The sequence below is a fragment of the Pygocentrus nattereri genome, chromosome 2, assembly GCF_015220715.1.
Source record: "Pygocentrus nattereri isolate fPygNat1 chromosome 2, fPygNat1.pri, whole genome shotgun sequence".
Taxonomy (NCBI): Eukaryota; Metazoa; Chordata; class Actinopteri; order Characiformes; family Serrasalmidae; genus Pygocentrus; species Pygocentrus nattereri.
In genome coordinates, this window is record NC_051212.1 from 25156519 (window position 1) to 25170323 (window position 13805).

At 38.4% G+C, this 13805-nt stretch overlaps 1 protein-coding gene across 5 annotated transcripts in view; it reads right to left on the reverse strand.

The window, feature by feature from the left end:
* col4a6 (collagen, type IV, alpha 6) overlaps nucleotides 1-13805 on the reverse strand; it is a 123384-nt gene that overhangs the window by 5632 nt on the left and 103947 nt on the right. For 4 of the 5 annotated variants that reach the window (XM_017699680.2, XM_017699681.2, XM_017699679.2 and 1 more), the window contains 16 exons: nucleotides 13665-13772; nucleotides 12430-12648; nucleotides 11694-11849; nucleotides 10554-10562; nucleotides 8383-8547; nucleotides 7466-7609; nucleotides 7197-7319; nucleotides 6549-6730; nucleotides 6198-6261; nucleotides 5957-6031; nucleotides 5663-5770; nucleotides 5439-5546; nucleotides 4192-4263; nucleotides 3960-4079; nucleotides 1410-1526; nucleotides 1013-1174 (listed from right to left, as the gene is read on the reverse strand). In XM_017699680.2, the coding sequence (XP_017555169.1) occupies nucleotides 1013-1174; nucleotides 1410-1526; nucleotides 3960-4079; nucleotides 4192-4263; nucleotides 5439-5546; nucleotides 5663-5770; nucleotides 5957-6031; nucleotides 6198-6261; nucleotides 6549-6730; nucleotides 7197-7319; nucleotides 7466-7609; nucleotides 8383-8547; nucleotides 10554-10562; nucleotides 11694-11849; nucleotides 12430-12648; nucleotides 13665-13772 (1932 nt within the window). The remainder of the gene's footprint in view (nucleotides 1-1012; nucleotides 1175-1409; nucleotides 1527-3959; nucleotides 4080-4191; nucleotides 4264-5438; nucleotides 5547-5662; nucleotides 5771-5956; nucleotides 6032-6197; nucleotides 6262-6548; nucleotides 6731-7196; nucleotides 7320-7465; nucleotides 7610-8382; nucleotides 8548-10553; nucleotides 10563-11693; nucleotides 11850-12429; nucleotides 12649-13664; nucleotides 13773-13805) is intronic. The other variant, XM_017699677.2, reaches the window with a different exon arrangement.

Consider the following 13805-nt stretch of genomic DNA (forward strand, 5'->3'; position numbering starts at 1 on the left):
TATGTGGGCATATGCACTATGTGGGTCAACTCAATTGAGAAAAGTAGATGTACTCTTGGTAAAATATTACTTGAGTAAAGTGGAAAATATTGTACACTTATTGTTGCTTGAGTAAAAGCATGAATATACTTGTTTCTGAATTTTGTTATATATAAACTGTTATATTACTAGTTTGATGAAGAGGTTCTATTAAGGTGACCTGAACAGGTTTTTCATGTCTACAATAATACAGGTCTCTTTGACACTCGTGGGTCTGAGGGCATTTTCTAGATAGGCATATATTCTTCAATGTGCCTTTAAAGGTACTAGCATATGAAAAAAATACCCACATATATATTAAAATGTTGGAACACTCTCAGCTCTCTCTATAATAAAGCCATTTAGACCTGGAGCACTGCGTAAATTGACAATTCAGCCCTATAGCTGAAAAACTGAAGTTTTAGGGATTCTTAATATCTCTTGTGAAAACATAGCTTTACTCATGTGGACAAATTGTGTTGGTGCTTAAAATATGTTCACCAAATTCTTAGATTCAGAAAAGTAGATGAATGTATGAATAAGATAGTAAATGAGTGTTTTCCTCATCTCTATTTTCCAAAACAACTGCAGCAACTTCAGCAGCTGCATTCTTTTTACACACCATTTCCTGTCTGTGTTTGAGGTGACTGCATGAAATATTAAAGGTTTCTGACATGATGGGTAAGTCTCTAGTGATTCCCCTTGTCCCTAGCGAGTGTCTATTGGTCATTTGAAAGTTAAATATAAACAGACACATGAATTTAGAAATTACAAGCGAGAGGCAGATGGCACGAATTTTAGCTTCATTGGCTCATAACTCCAGATGTGAGTCACATAAGATCTTGCTATAAGATGGAATTGGTTGAAAGGTTTGAACCATATTTCTGGACTGTATTATCACAAAGGTATTAAAGAAATAGCTAATCTGATGCATTGGCATGTTTGTCAGCCTCAAAGGGTTAATAACAAAGATCTATGACAAGTTTTAAAGCACCTTTAAGTCCTGGGCTGCCTGGTAATCCAAGTCCTGCTGAAAGTCCAGGATCACCACGGATTCCAGGACTTCCAGGGAATCCAGGAATCCCTGGATCTCCTCTGTCTCCCTGAATTGTTCCAGGGCCTGCCGGACCAGGAGGACCAGGGGGGCCAGTAACACCTACAAAAGAGAAAGGCAAATTTTACAACTCAAACAACATCTGAGAGTGTGATTTACTCATATCTATGTTTCACAGTTAACTGAATGAATAGAAAAAACAATATGGAAGGAATTGGCATTGTACAAAGCAAGGCGAGCGTTAATTTGAATTGAATCTTTTTTGCTTATTCTAAAAATAAAGCTCAAGTGGATGATTTAGGTAAAGTGGACAGTCATGAAAAAACAGCAGACATACCTCGTCCACCATCCAGTCCAGGCAGACCAGGATCTCCAATTGGACCTGGTATATTAGAGGAAGTGGATGGCCCACGAGGGCCTGGAGGACCTGGGGAACCTGGCTGACCAGGAGCACCTAACAAAGACCATGACAACAACATCAACGCACTGTCTGAAAGAACACAGTCAGCAGCCATATCTATATAACAGGCTAAAAAGCTATACTCTTAAAAAAGATGGTTCTACAAGGGTTCTTTAGTGAAGACTATGGTCCCATATAGAACTCTGAATACTCATGGTGAAATGGTTCTTCAGATTAAACCTTTTTGAAAATAGCAAAAGGTTCTATACAGAACCATATACAACCTTATTTCCAAAAAAGTTGGGACACTGCACAGAATGTCAATAAAAATACAATTCGGAAATCACTTAAACCATTTTTAAAAAGGAAAATACTAAATTAGTCTTTCACAGAGTGGCGATCTCCTCCTTGTCTTCACTTCTGAAAGACTCAGCCTCTCTGGGATGCTTTTTTATACCCATTTATGTTACTGACCTGTTACCAATCAACCACCAGGTGTTTTTAGCATTATCAGCGTATTGTTACCCCTGTCCCACATTTCTCAGTATCAACATTTGATATGTTGTCTTTGCACTTTTTTCAACTAAATATAGGTTTAAATGATTTGCACATCATTGCATTTTGTTTTTATTTACACTTTTTTGGAAATTCAGAAAGAAAAAGTCAATCTCAATATTTGAAATACATGTCAGCATCTGCCTTTTAATGAGACACAGGTTATGAAAGTCTGATGCTGTTTGAAAACCAAGAAACTAGCCAGCACAAACAGTTCAAAAACAACTGCCAAACAAGCAGCACATACGCACAAATTATATACGTTAGAGATGAATGGACTGATCAGCTATGTACAGGTATAGGTCGATATTTCTCTAACTTAGCCAATCCTGAGAGCTGATTAGTGATGTCATGAGTCATATTTCGCTTCAGGTGTCAGAATGTACCTGCTACAGCACTGAAGGTGGAATGGGAAAACTTGAACAAGAACCTGGCAAAAAAAGAACTATGACTTTGTCATTTCTGTTTCTTTTTCACTGTTGAAAGACATTTTTTCCTGAAGTATATTATTACACATTTGGCTCCTATTTCACAGAAAACTCGCTAAGTGAGAGTGTAGAGCTGTAATTGACATGATTTATTGTTAAAGCTTTGATGATTCATTTCTGCTAGCACATTAGCATTAGAGCGGGAATCTTAGTTTAGCTTACACTGCACTAGCTTCATGACTTACAGCTTTGGCAGAGTTAATAAAAATAAAGTGTAAAACTGCAAAAGTGGCCATATGTTAGCCCTTTTGGCCTTTTCAGTACAATTAAAAACCGATCTGTGAAACAGCAGGACTGTTTTGTACCCGCTAGCTGTGCTGGCTGCACAGTCTCCAGTTATTATAATGGTCATGGTAGTCTGAGGCACCAAAATGTAACTGCTGCAGCATTTAATGGAACAAGGAGCTGAAGAAAAAGAAGCTGACTTCAGCTTCATATAGAGTTGAAAGGCAAGAAAAGAAATGAGAAGTTAGCTCTGGAACATTCATGTATTTTTGCTGTTTTACAGAACCAATAGGTCAGTATTGTTTTGTGCTCTTTGTTAATTTGAGATAGCCAATCCCAATTAGTTAGCTTGGCAGCAGCAATTGTAATGATACTTTGCTAAACCACAATGTAGTTAACCTTAGCAACATTGCTTGCTGTGTGAACGTATATTTGCGAAGGGTTTTAATGCCCTGAAAAGTGCTGCTTGCCTCGGCAATGTACGTCCATGAATGTGGGGGGGTGGGTGCACAGCGTCTGAAGGAGCTCTGAAGGTATTTGTTTTGGTGTTGAATTCAAAAACAACAATTGTTTTGCAGAATCGCCTACTGCGCCTTTATATTGGGCCTCCAGCCGCAATCTTGAACGGTATTGGCTATAGGCAGATCATGTTAAGAGGTGATTGGTATAGGCCCCAGAAACACAGATCAGTCCATCTCTACAAGCAACACAATTCTTATTACATCAGTGATTGTAATGTCACTACAAGAATTTAAACTGTAATTAAAATAAATGAAACTAAATTACTATGTTACAGGAAAAAGTAATCACATTACTTAACACATTACTCTGTATCCACATAACCATGCGCCCAACACCTGGCGCCATGCTGAAGCCTGAATTTTCTCTGAACTTTTGTTCATTAAGACAGTTTATTTAACAGTATGGTATCCACTGTCAAAAACACATGAGGAAGTCTACAGATTACTTTACAACTGAGGGAAGTGAATGATGATTTAGGTGTGCAGGTTAAAGAGTGCTTAACTGGTGACTGTAAGTTTTTATTACTGGTTATCTACATTAGCCAGACACCAAACATGTCTTGGTTGATCAACTACAGTTGGAGCAAGTGGAAAACTGAAGCACTGCTTTAAGTGGACCACCTTATTCTCAACATTCTCCTTACACATTAATCATTAGTTAAAATGCATGATAAACACAGTTTTCTTCTTGTACTCACCAGCGTCTCCTCTGCTCCCCTTTGGTCCAGGGAATCCTGGCTGTCCTGGCCGTGATGAGCCTCTTTCCCCTTTCAGACCGTTCATTCCAGGTGCTCCTGGCCGACCACCCTCTGTCACCCCTAGAAACAGGTTAAACAATATCCCTTTGAATCCCAGTACAATTCATTACTGTTTTGATTCAGTTGAAATGTGCCAGTGCTACACTGTCTTTGTAGCTGAGAAGATACTCACCAGGTACTCCTTGTTGACCTTTGGGTCCTTGAAGTCCATTGAGACCATCTAAACCAGGGGAGCCAGGTAAACCTATAGAGAGATGTTAAGTAAGGTGTTTTAAAAGTGCTTCTATTACACAAACATTAATACCATTACTAGATAACAGAAATCTGAGCTTTCTAAAGCTTGAGCATTTTCTTCCTGGCTGGTTATATTTAGCATGATTCATCATATCATTTAAAAGATAAAATTCTCGTCCTGTAATCTTCCAAAATTATCCCATTTAAAATGTAATGACTTTTGGCCACATCTACAACCTTTTCTTTACATACTGTTAGTACAAGTGAGCAATAAGAGATTAAAATAATTCATGGTAACTCATTTTTGCAATACATTATTTGATTTTGCAATACATATATTTTCTGTATTTAAATTTTCTGTAAAAATATGCAGTTGATCTGTTGTTTACGTCCTGATGATACCCAAAATATACTTAGAAAAACTTATCATGGTATCCTGGTCAAATACTAAGAAGAACTTAAGAAGAAAATAAGGAGTGCTTAATGACTTTTGTTAACTGATGTGAGACCACTGACCATCACTACTATCATCACTAATATTACTGTTATTGGTCTCTAATAGTGTCACATATTCTCCCCATGTCCCTCTGAGTGTCCCTTTCTTCCCCTCTGTGGTAGCCATGTGCCATGTTTTCTAGTACCATGTGTTTTTGTTGCTGTTCTGTGTCTCCTCCCTGGTCCTGCCCCCTTGTTATCTGCTCCACCTGTCTGTGCTCCACCCCTCATTTTCCTCTGTGTATTTATATCCCTGTTTTTGTTCAGTCTTTGTCTTGCATTGTGGATGCTACCTTGTCTTGTGCTTTCTCATATCTTATAGTTTGTTTTTGTTGTGGACATGTCTTTTTTCCCAAACCTCTGTTACTTTGGATTATTATTTCAATAAAAGCAACTTACATTTGCATCCCGCCTCCATGCCTCAGCCGTTACAAATAATAACTATTAACTCTATATTACCACTATTGTAAACAATCCTGTGGGCATATCTTGGGCTTTGTGATTTTAGTTCTTGTGATCTATATGCTTACTTATTAATAAAATATTGATCACAAAGAAGAAAAACTTACCATGATGCAATTTATTGATATAACAATATCATGCTGTTGTTACCTATCTGCAGTAAAATAAACAGACATGCTGACTGAAATGTCTGAAAAGGGAGAACTAATGTGCTCTGACCAGACTGACCTTTCTCTCCTATTCGGCCTGGACCACCTGGGCGTCCCGGCTCACCACTGCGACCCCTCTCTCCTGAGTAACCAGGAAGACCCATGCTTCCGGGGAGTCCAGGCAAACCTAACAGAAAGCACACGGGAAAAAACATGATGTGTGGCACAGATTTAAAGATTCAGCTGGTATTAAATTAGCCAATTTAAAAAGATTATGGGTCAAAGATGTAATTTGTGGGTTACCACTGAGTCCTGCCCTTCCTGCATCTCCTGGTAGACCCTTTTGCCCAGGTACCCCAGGAACTCCAGGGAAACCACGAGAACCCAGTTCACCAGCAGCACCTTGTTCTCCTTTGAATGAGAGCAATATAGTATAATATAGAGAGAGAAAGAGAGATAGAGAGACAGAATATGAACAATGAACAATCACCATATACCTATCACAATACCTATCATAATCTCATCTAAAATGGTAGAAGCAGACTACAGACAATATCAAAATTTCTTTAGGAGAGAAAAGCATAGTGCAGAACTCACCTGGGAATCCAGGATTTCCCACCAATCCCTTTGCTCCAGGGGGCCCAGGGGCTCCAGTAGCATCACCTTTCTCACCTTTACAACAAATTACATAAGATGATCATTATGTCAGATCCACAATGATCTGCTAAATGACAATAAACAACAAGCTGTAGAAAACAGCCTAATCTGAACTATGCCTCTGTTCAGGACTTTTTTTGACAAACATATTTTACCAACATATCAACTAGTCACAACCCACCTTTGATGCCAGGCCGCCCTGGACTACCAGGCAATCCAGGTAAACCAGTGTCTCCATTATCACCCTGTAAAACATAGTAAATTAGGTTAAATGAAATTAACAACATTATCACTGCAGTGGAAATTTCTCTGGGAAGTGCAACACAAAAACACCAGTATTGATCTTTCAGGCCTACTTCACAAACATGCACTGCAAATATAAATGACCAAAGTTGTACTGAGTTGTTTGGTGACTTTTGCTTTTTTAGAAGAACCTTAACAATGGTCTGAATCTGTTGGATCTTATGCTGTTGAATACTTACCATAGTACCATCCTTTAAATGTATTGGTTGCACAAATGAAATAGACTTACCCTGGGTCCAGGCATTCCAGGGAAGCCCAGAACACCAGATGCCCCTTTAGTTCCTGGAAAGCCAGCAGAACCTGGACGCCCAGGAAATCCTGCATCGCCAGGTAGACCCTTGACTGGATAGGCATCTCCGGGCTGACCTGGTAAGCCCTGACGACCAGACAACCCTGGAAATCCCTTATCACCTGTTAGGAAAGACAGTTTTTAATGTTTCCACTAAGAAATATAAACAGAAAACTTACAAGAAAATCTTGTAACTCCATGTTTTACATTTTGTATTTGAAAACAACAGCTGCTCTTTACACTGTGTGAACATTTCACAATGAACAGACCAACAGAAAATTTGAACATTTTAGTTTTTAAGTTAACAAATGTTAAGAATGTTTCCCCCTCTCTTATACAGTTAATGTTTTGGAGATAAAAGATTCATTTGAAACAACAACAATACTTCTTAGGGAAATTCAAAGAAAACGCTACAGGAAGACCAACATGAGATGATTTATTTACACTTGTACTTTGTACTTGTGATTCTCACAAAACTATAATAGTCTGGACCAACATGTTTGAACAATGCACTATTATCTGTGTATTTCATATAAAATCTTTTATATTAAGAGATGGCATGGGAGTGTAGTAGCTGCTTTCTTGTACCTCTTGGGCCTGGGAACCCTGGTGGGCCATTAGCTCCAGGCTCTCCTAGATCCCCTTTCCTTAGGAGACCAGATGGAGTGAATGGAATGGCAGACCCTCGTGCACCTGGCTCACCACGGTCCCCTAAAACACACAGGCACACAAAAATACACCAAAATCCACTTTGAGCAACACTATTTGTGTAGTTTTTTTTGTTTTTATTTTTAGTCCTGAAAAAAGAAGAGCTAGAGTTCCCCCTTTTGCTAATATGTTTTAAGGCTCTTCTGTACCTTTGAATCCTTTTATTCCACGTTCTCCAGATAGACCATCCCGTCCTGGGATTCCTGGCAGACCTTTACGCCCTGGGAGTCCAGTGCCAGCGTCACGTCCTGGAATTCCAGAAAACCCCACCAGCCCTGGCAAACCCTTCTCTCCTGAAAAAATTGAACAGTGAAGAGCATGTAAATAACAATAGGAATCAAGTACTATTGGAAAAAAAATCACTATCATGAAAATGAACTCAATCAACTTTTTTTAAGCTGTTTTTTAAAGCTCTTTGTACAGCAACTACTATGAATTATTCAGTAACTACTATGAAGCTAATATGTAAATTCTCTTTCAAGCATTGGTTCTCATGTCTCACTATGGGATACGCCCTCCCACGTATTCCACTATGCCAGCCTTGAGCTGCTTGTGCTCTCTGCCCCTGGTATATAATGCAATGTAACCTTTTACATTCGCACTGCTCTCAGTATTCACACAACTGATTAATTATATGAGGTGCGCTCCTGCCTGGTTGGAATGAAAATCTGCAGCTACACCATCCCTGTGCACATAAAATTAGTGACCCCTAGTGTTGATGAATTTAAATATTTCTTACAGAGAATTTACAGCAGGTAAATAACAAAATTAGGCTCTACCATTGCATCAAGGTAAATAAATGAACTAAACTCATTTACAGTCCCTTTGCACAGCTCTCTGCATTTCATACTGTTAAAGAAGCCATACTGTCCAGCAAATTAACAGTTCTGATCTAGTCACCCTAGTCTGGACCCATGGATGGGTCTTTAGAGTTTTAACAGGTTATGACAGAGACTGGCAGAATAGGTAAGAAGCAAGTTAAGTTGCCAAATCCATGCTGGATATTCTATAGGACGCTGGGGTACTACCAATGATGTCTTAGAGATTCAGCATTACAACTTTATACCTTTTAGCCCTGGTCTGCCTGGTATTCCATTACGTGCTGGACCAGGTGCTCCAGGACGCCCCGTCTCTCCTCGGGGTCCAGGAAGTCCAGACGGTCCAGCAGCACCTTTTCTTCCTTGAAGGCCTGGTCCAGGATCTCCTTTTTCACCCTTCAGCCCTGGGAAACCTTGGGGATCACCAATGTTAGGTCAAACACAGCTTGTGGTGTATACAACAGTAATATCAATCTCAAATATCAATTGTTCTTTCTTTGTATATAATTTATTAGCTTATACAATACATAGCACATTACATGTACAACAAGAAACTCTTTAACATTAGGAATAGCATTGTGCTAGTGATAATCACTTACCCCAATTTATGGTTGAGCGGTTTGGAGGAAACTGATTAACAATATTTACAAAAATGCACAATGGTAACACAGGCGCATTCATCTGGACCATCTATTGACAACATTAAATCAAACTGCATTGTCCAGTAACTGATTTGAAATAGTCTTAATCAAATGATATAAGCTATCCAAAGTCCACTTTCCCAAAGCTTCAAATGACAATGATCGTCCAGATATGCTAAAGAATGTTTAACATCTACCAATATTATTTTTGCAGCAGTGATAATAATCACTGCAGAAAGCTACACAAATATCTCCAACACTAAGTATAACATCAAAGCTATCTGTAGATAATTTGTCAACACTTTACTTTCATGCACCCTACTGTCACCTTAACTCTTTCATCCTTCCAATCTTAAAACCTTGAAGTTACAGCTGTGTCCCCCCAACATGGGTTGTTCTCAAAGCTCTCACTGACATTACGTTCCCCTTCAAAAAGAAACTAACATTTACACGAGCAACTAAACACACCTTAGCTGCCTTGCACATATTTTCTTATGTGCTTCAAAAATAGCTAAAGGAGATTCAGAGGAGATTAGATAGAAGATAATCCACATATATAGGGAAGGGGAAAGTTAAAGAAAAATAAGTGAAAAGCAGGACTTTCAATAACTTCAGAACATCACTAAAAGATTACAGAGAAAACAGGACTCCTAACAACTGCAAGACCTAGCAGACCACCAAAAGTGTCACTATATTTCTATAGTTCTAAGAAGACAATTCTACACTATGAGTCTGAAGGAATGTGCAGCTGTCAGGAAGCTGTTACTAAGAATAGAAGATAATTTGTGGAAAACTGGATATCTGACATGTGGTGTAAAGAAACTGAAATTTGGAAGTGTGGAAAAATATCCCTGCAGATTACTGGACTGCCATACACAATGGAAGCACTAATAAAAGGCAAAGCGTGGATGATGAAAAATAAATAACTTGTACTTACTGGATGTTTTGACTGGAAATTATATAAATAAAATGGTGGTCCCTGATTTTTGTGCAGTACTTACACCAAACATTAATATCAAGAATATTTATATTGTTTTGCCTCACAACTGACATTTTTGTTACAAACTGTAATATTCCTAGTGGAATTTTCATGAATCATGATGAGATGTGATTCAACATTCCATTCAAAATATTGAATACGCACTAAATGAGAACTAAATGAGATCTGAAATATTACACTCTAAAATGTCTACAGATGCTGGATACTAGAAGCTTCTGCAGAGGCTCTTTTGTAGACAGATGAATTATGAGTTAATGTCACACAAGCACATTAGGGTTACAGCAGTAGAGCAGATAGATGAAATCTAAATTAGTATTGCTTATTTACATTAGTATGAATTTTAATGCTGGCAACTGACCATCTTTTAAGAAAAAACATACCATTGTACGTACATGCACATATACATACTAATTTAAACACACAATGGACGGTACATATACACATGATTTATACCACTCCGAGAATGAGAGATCATGCTTGAACATTTGATAACAAGTAGTAACTTGATGCAAATACATAATTTTAGCTTTTAGCAATTAAAAGATAAATACATCAACAGCCAAATCTGATTTGTTGTAATGGTACAGAAAGTGGACAGAATCTCTCTCCACAGCATGTTAAAGCATACTCCCCTTCACTCAGTGCTTTGGTTAGGAGGTCCAGCTGCTCTACTTTCATAGGAGCACTGAGGAATATTGAGAGGGGAAGGAGTTGTTGTTGTTAGACAAACTTTTAATACTAAAGGGAAGGAAATTGGGGGGGTGACAATATTTCTCACCTTGGCAGCCTAGACAGGTGACCCAGCACCAAGAACAGACGAGCGAGACACCACAAATGGAAGGGATGGGAAGATGAAGATGATGGAGGTGATGACAAACAAAGAGAGGAGGAGAGGAGAGGAATGAAATGACGTGTCTGTGAGTAAGTAAAAGGGCCCAGTGGAGACTCGGAGAGAACTTACAAAGAAAATAGCATTAGAGAACACGGATTTTAATTATTTAACTTACTTACTTCATTCATAATAAATCAATACGTCTGTCTGTCTATCTGTCTACCTAGTTAGCTAGTGTGCCTCCCAGAAATAATAACAGTCTTTTTTATGAAAAAAAAAAATCTTGGTTTTATTTTTTTAGCAGTGTAATCTAACACTGAAAATATGAGAGAAATCTAACCTTATATTTGTGCCTGTTATGAACACAAAGCATTCTATAGCCCCAAAGTAAATAGATATTTTGCTTGATTATTTCAAAACAAAATGTGAAACAATGTGCAGGTCAAACACCAAAGAGAAGATCAGAGAATAAACAAATCAAACAAAATCCCAAAAGCTCCTGTCCTGTCACCTCCTGCCTCAACATGTTCATAGTTTTGTAAGATCACTTTACTTTATAGTCTCTATTGTATTATTGTATGAGTCCATTTGCTAGTTAATTAGGATTTCTTGTCCAAACTTCCCCTTTTCCCATATTTTTTTATTGTTTTAGGAGTTGTATACCCTTTTTTCTAGCACATACTTATTTTCTGATAAACAACATAGACATTCTCATGGTCTTTTTACCTTGTCTGTTTTTCTAGTGCTAATAATTCTGGAGGACAGTGCATCTGTCTACATATCTTTTGCAAAGTCTCTCCAGTTGGTTAAAAAAAATCTAGCATCAACTGTGCTTTTGGAGCTAACCTTATGACCAGTACCTACCAATGGCAAAAGAAATACAAGAAGAGATGCATTAGATAAAATGACTAAGGACAATAGATTAGACTCTTGAAATGATTTCGGCATATGATCTGAAACAGTGAATTCTCTTTAAAGGATGACAAGAACAAACGTGGCAACGAAAACAAAAAGACTAACTGAAGTGAAGGTGTAAGGGATCAAGGACAAAAAAATCATTGAACACACTCTTATTTTCTTTCTTACCTAGTGGTCCGGATAATCCAGGATCGCCAGGTGGCCCTCGAACTGGAGCAGTTGGACGGACATAACCCGGTGTGCCTGGCGGTCCTTCTATGCCTGGAAAACCAGCTGCACCTCGTTCACCCTTCACACCTGGGACACCAATGCGCCCATCGAAACCTAAAAGGAAAAAATTACAGATTTATTGTTGACAAAGGACTTACTGTAGACATTTTCAGTTATCTATTTCTGTTGTCACAATGCTGGGAATGGCAACATGCAGAGACAAACTACTTTATTTGCATCAACATACCTGCCTGACTCCCTGGTTGAGTTAACTGAGATAAATGTAGCCCTTAGAAGCCTAAATATTCGATTTATATTACATAATCATGCGTATGTACTTACATGATTAATTACATAAGTAGTTACCTAAATATGAAAATTTTTCCATATAAAAGGTCACTTCTGTCACAGCTCCTCTGCTGTCTTAGAGCTGTTAATCCTGAGCTAGGCAGTAGCAGAAGCATTTTACATACAAGTTAAACAAAGTTATTCTTTCTTTTAAACTGTAGCTGCATCATTACTGCTACAGAAAAACAATAAATAACATTGAACCAATATAAAACCAAAGCTGTTGCTTTTGGATCTGGTGTTCACTGGGTGCTAGTAACTATGCATTTCAGATATTAAGTAAGGATAGCTCTGAGGTGATATATAAATAATAAACAGTAATAAATAGTACAGTAAATAAACCTACCAGGTTGGCCTGGTATTCCAGGGGTGCCTTGTTGACCTTTATCTCCAGGCTCTCCAACTGGCCCTGTAAATCCTTGGACTCCTGGAGAGGCACCCAAAGCCTCACCAGGTTCTCCTTTTACTCCTGACAGCCCAGGACGACCAGCTTTTCCTGGAATACCTGGGAAGCCGTTGACAGTGGTGCCTGGTAAACCTGGATCTCCTCTTGGTCCAGAGAAGCCTGTGATATCCATTGTATGGAGATAAATTAATAAAACATTTTTGAAAAATCATACATCACGTTATGGATGCACAGATTTTGGACTAATGGTGATATGTGATGTTATTCATGTATATATCTGCCAGTGTCGATACTGATGCATAAGCATTTATTAAATGTAGAAATTGGGACTACATATACCTGGACTGTCATTACAGAGAATCGTTAATTCAATTTCTAGTCACTAATATGAAAATGCAGCTATTTTAGCACAGTAACCCAATGTCAAATACACTGTCTGCTATTCCAGAGTGAAGTAAATGCATACTTAAATATCTGATCAATTTGATCAAATTCAACATATGTCCACTGCCAATATATTTTTTTAAGAAATTATATTCTGATACAGATATGATCTGTTCAAGGAGGCCTTTTGGTAAAAATATTGAATTGAAACACACTTTCTTCTATAGTTAATCCTGTAGCATTAAATATACTTGTATGTCAGTGTTTGCCCTGGACAGATTTTGTACAGCAGCTTTATCAAGCATTAGCGTCTGTCACACGTCCCTCTGGCTCGGAGGTTTCCATGGACTCCAACTCCCAGAATCCTCTAGGAGATCACATGACTCTTGACCCTCCAGCATGCTCCAAACACAGATGTCTCTCACCTGAATACTAATCTGTAACACCTGTTGAGTTCTCATTAATTTTAGTATAAAGCCCGGGCTTTTAGAATAGTTCTGTGTGAGGTATTGCTTATTTCTTGAGCTACTGAGTGTTTATATATTGTGTTGGTTTCTGGTTTTGATTGATCTTATGTGTTTTGACTTACCTGCTTTTGCCTGACCCCTTTGGATTATTTTTTGCCTGCTCTGTTTGTCTGTCTTTACTTGCTGCCCTTACTGGATTTGACCTATGCCTGTTTCTTGACAATTTTTTTGGTTGACGATTCCAACAGTAAAGCCTTTTTTGCCTTTTTCATCCGTGAGTGTCTGTGTGATTCTGTCACATTACAGTATCAGCTGTGACCATACCTTGTGGACCTGGTTGACCTCCAAAGCCTGGACTTCCTCTCTCACCCTTTATACCATCAAGACCAGGCCGTCCACTTAATCCTGGAGGACCAGGCTGACCCTTTGGACCTAACACATACATTCACGTTTATTGAAGGTGGG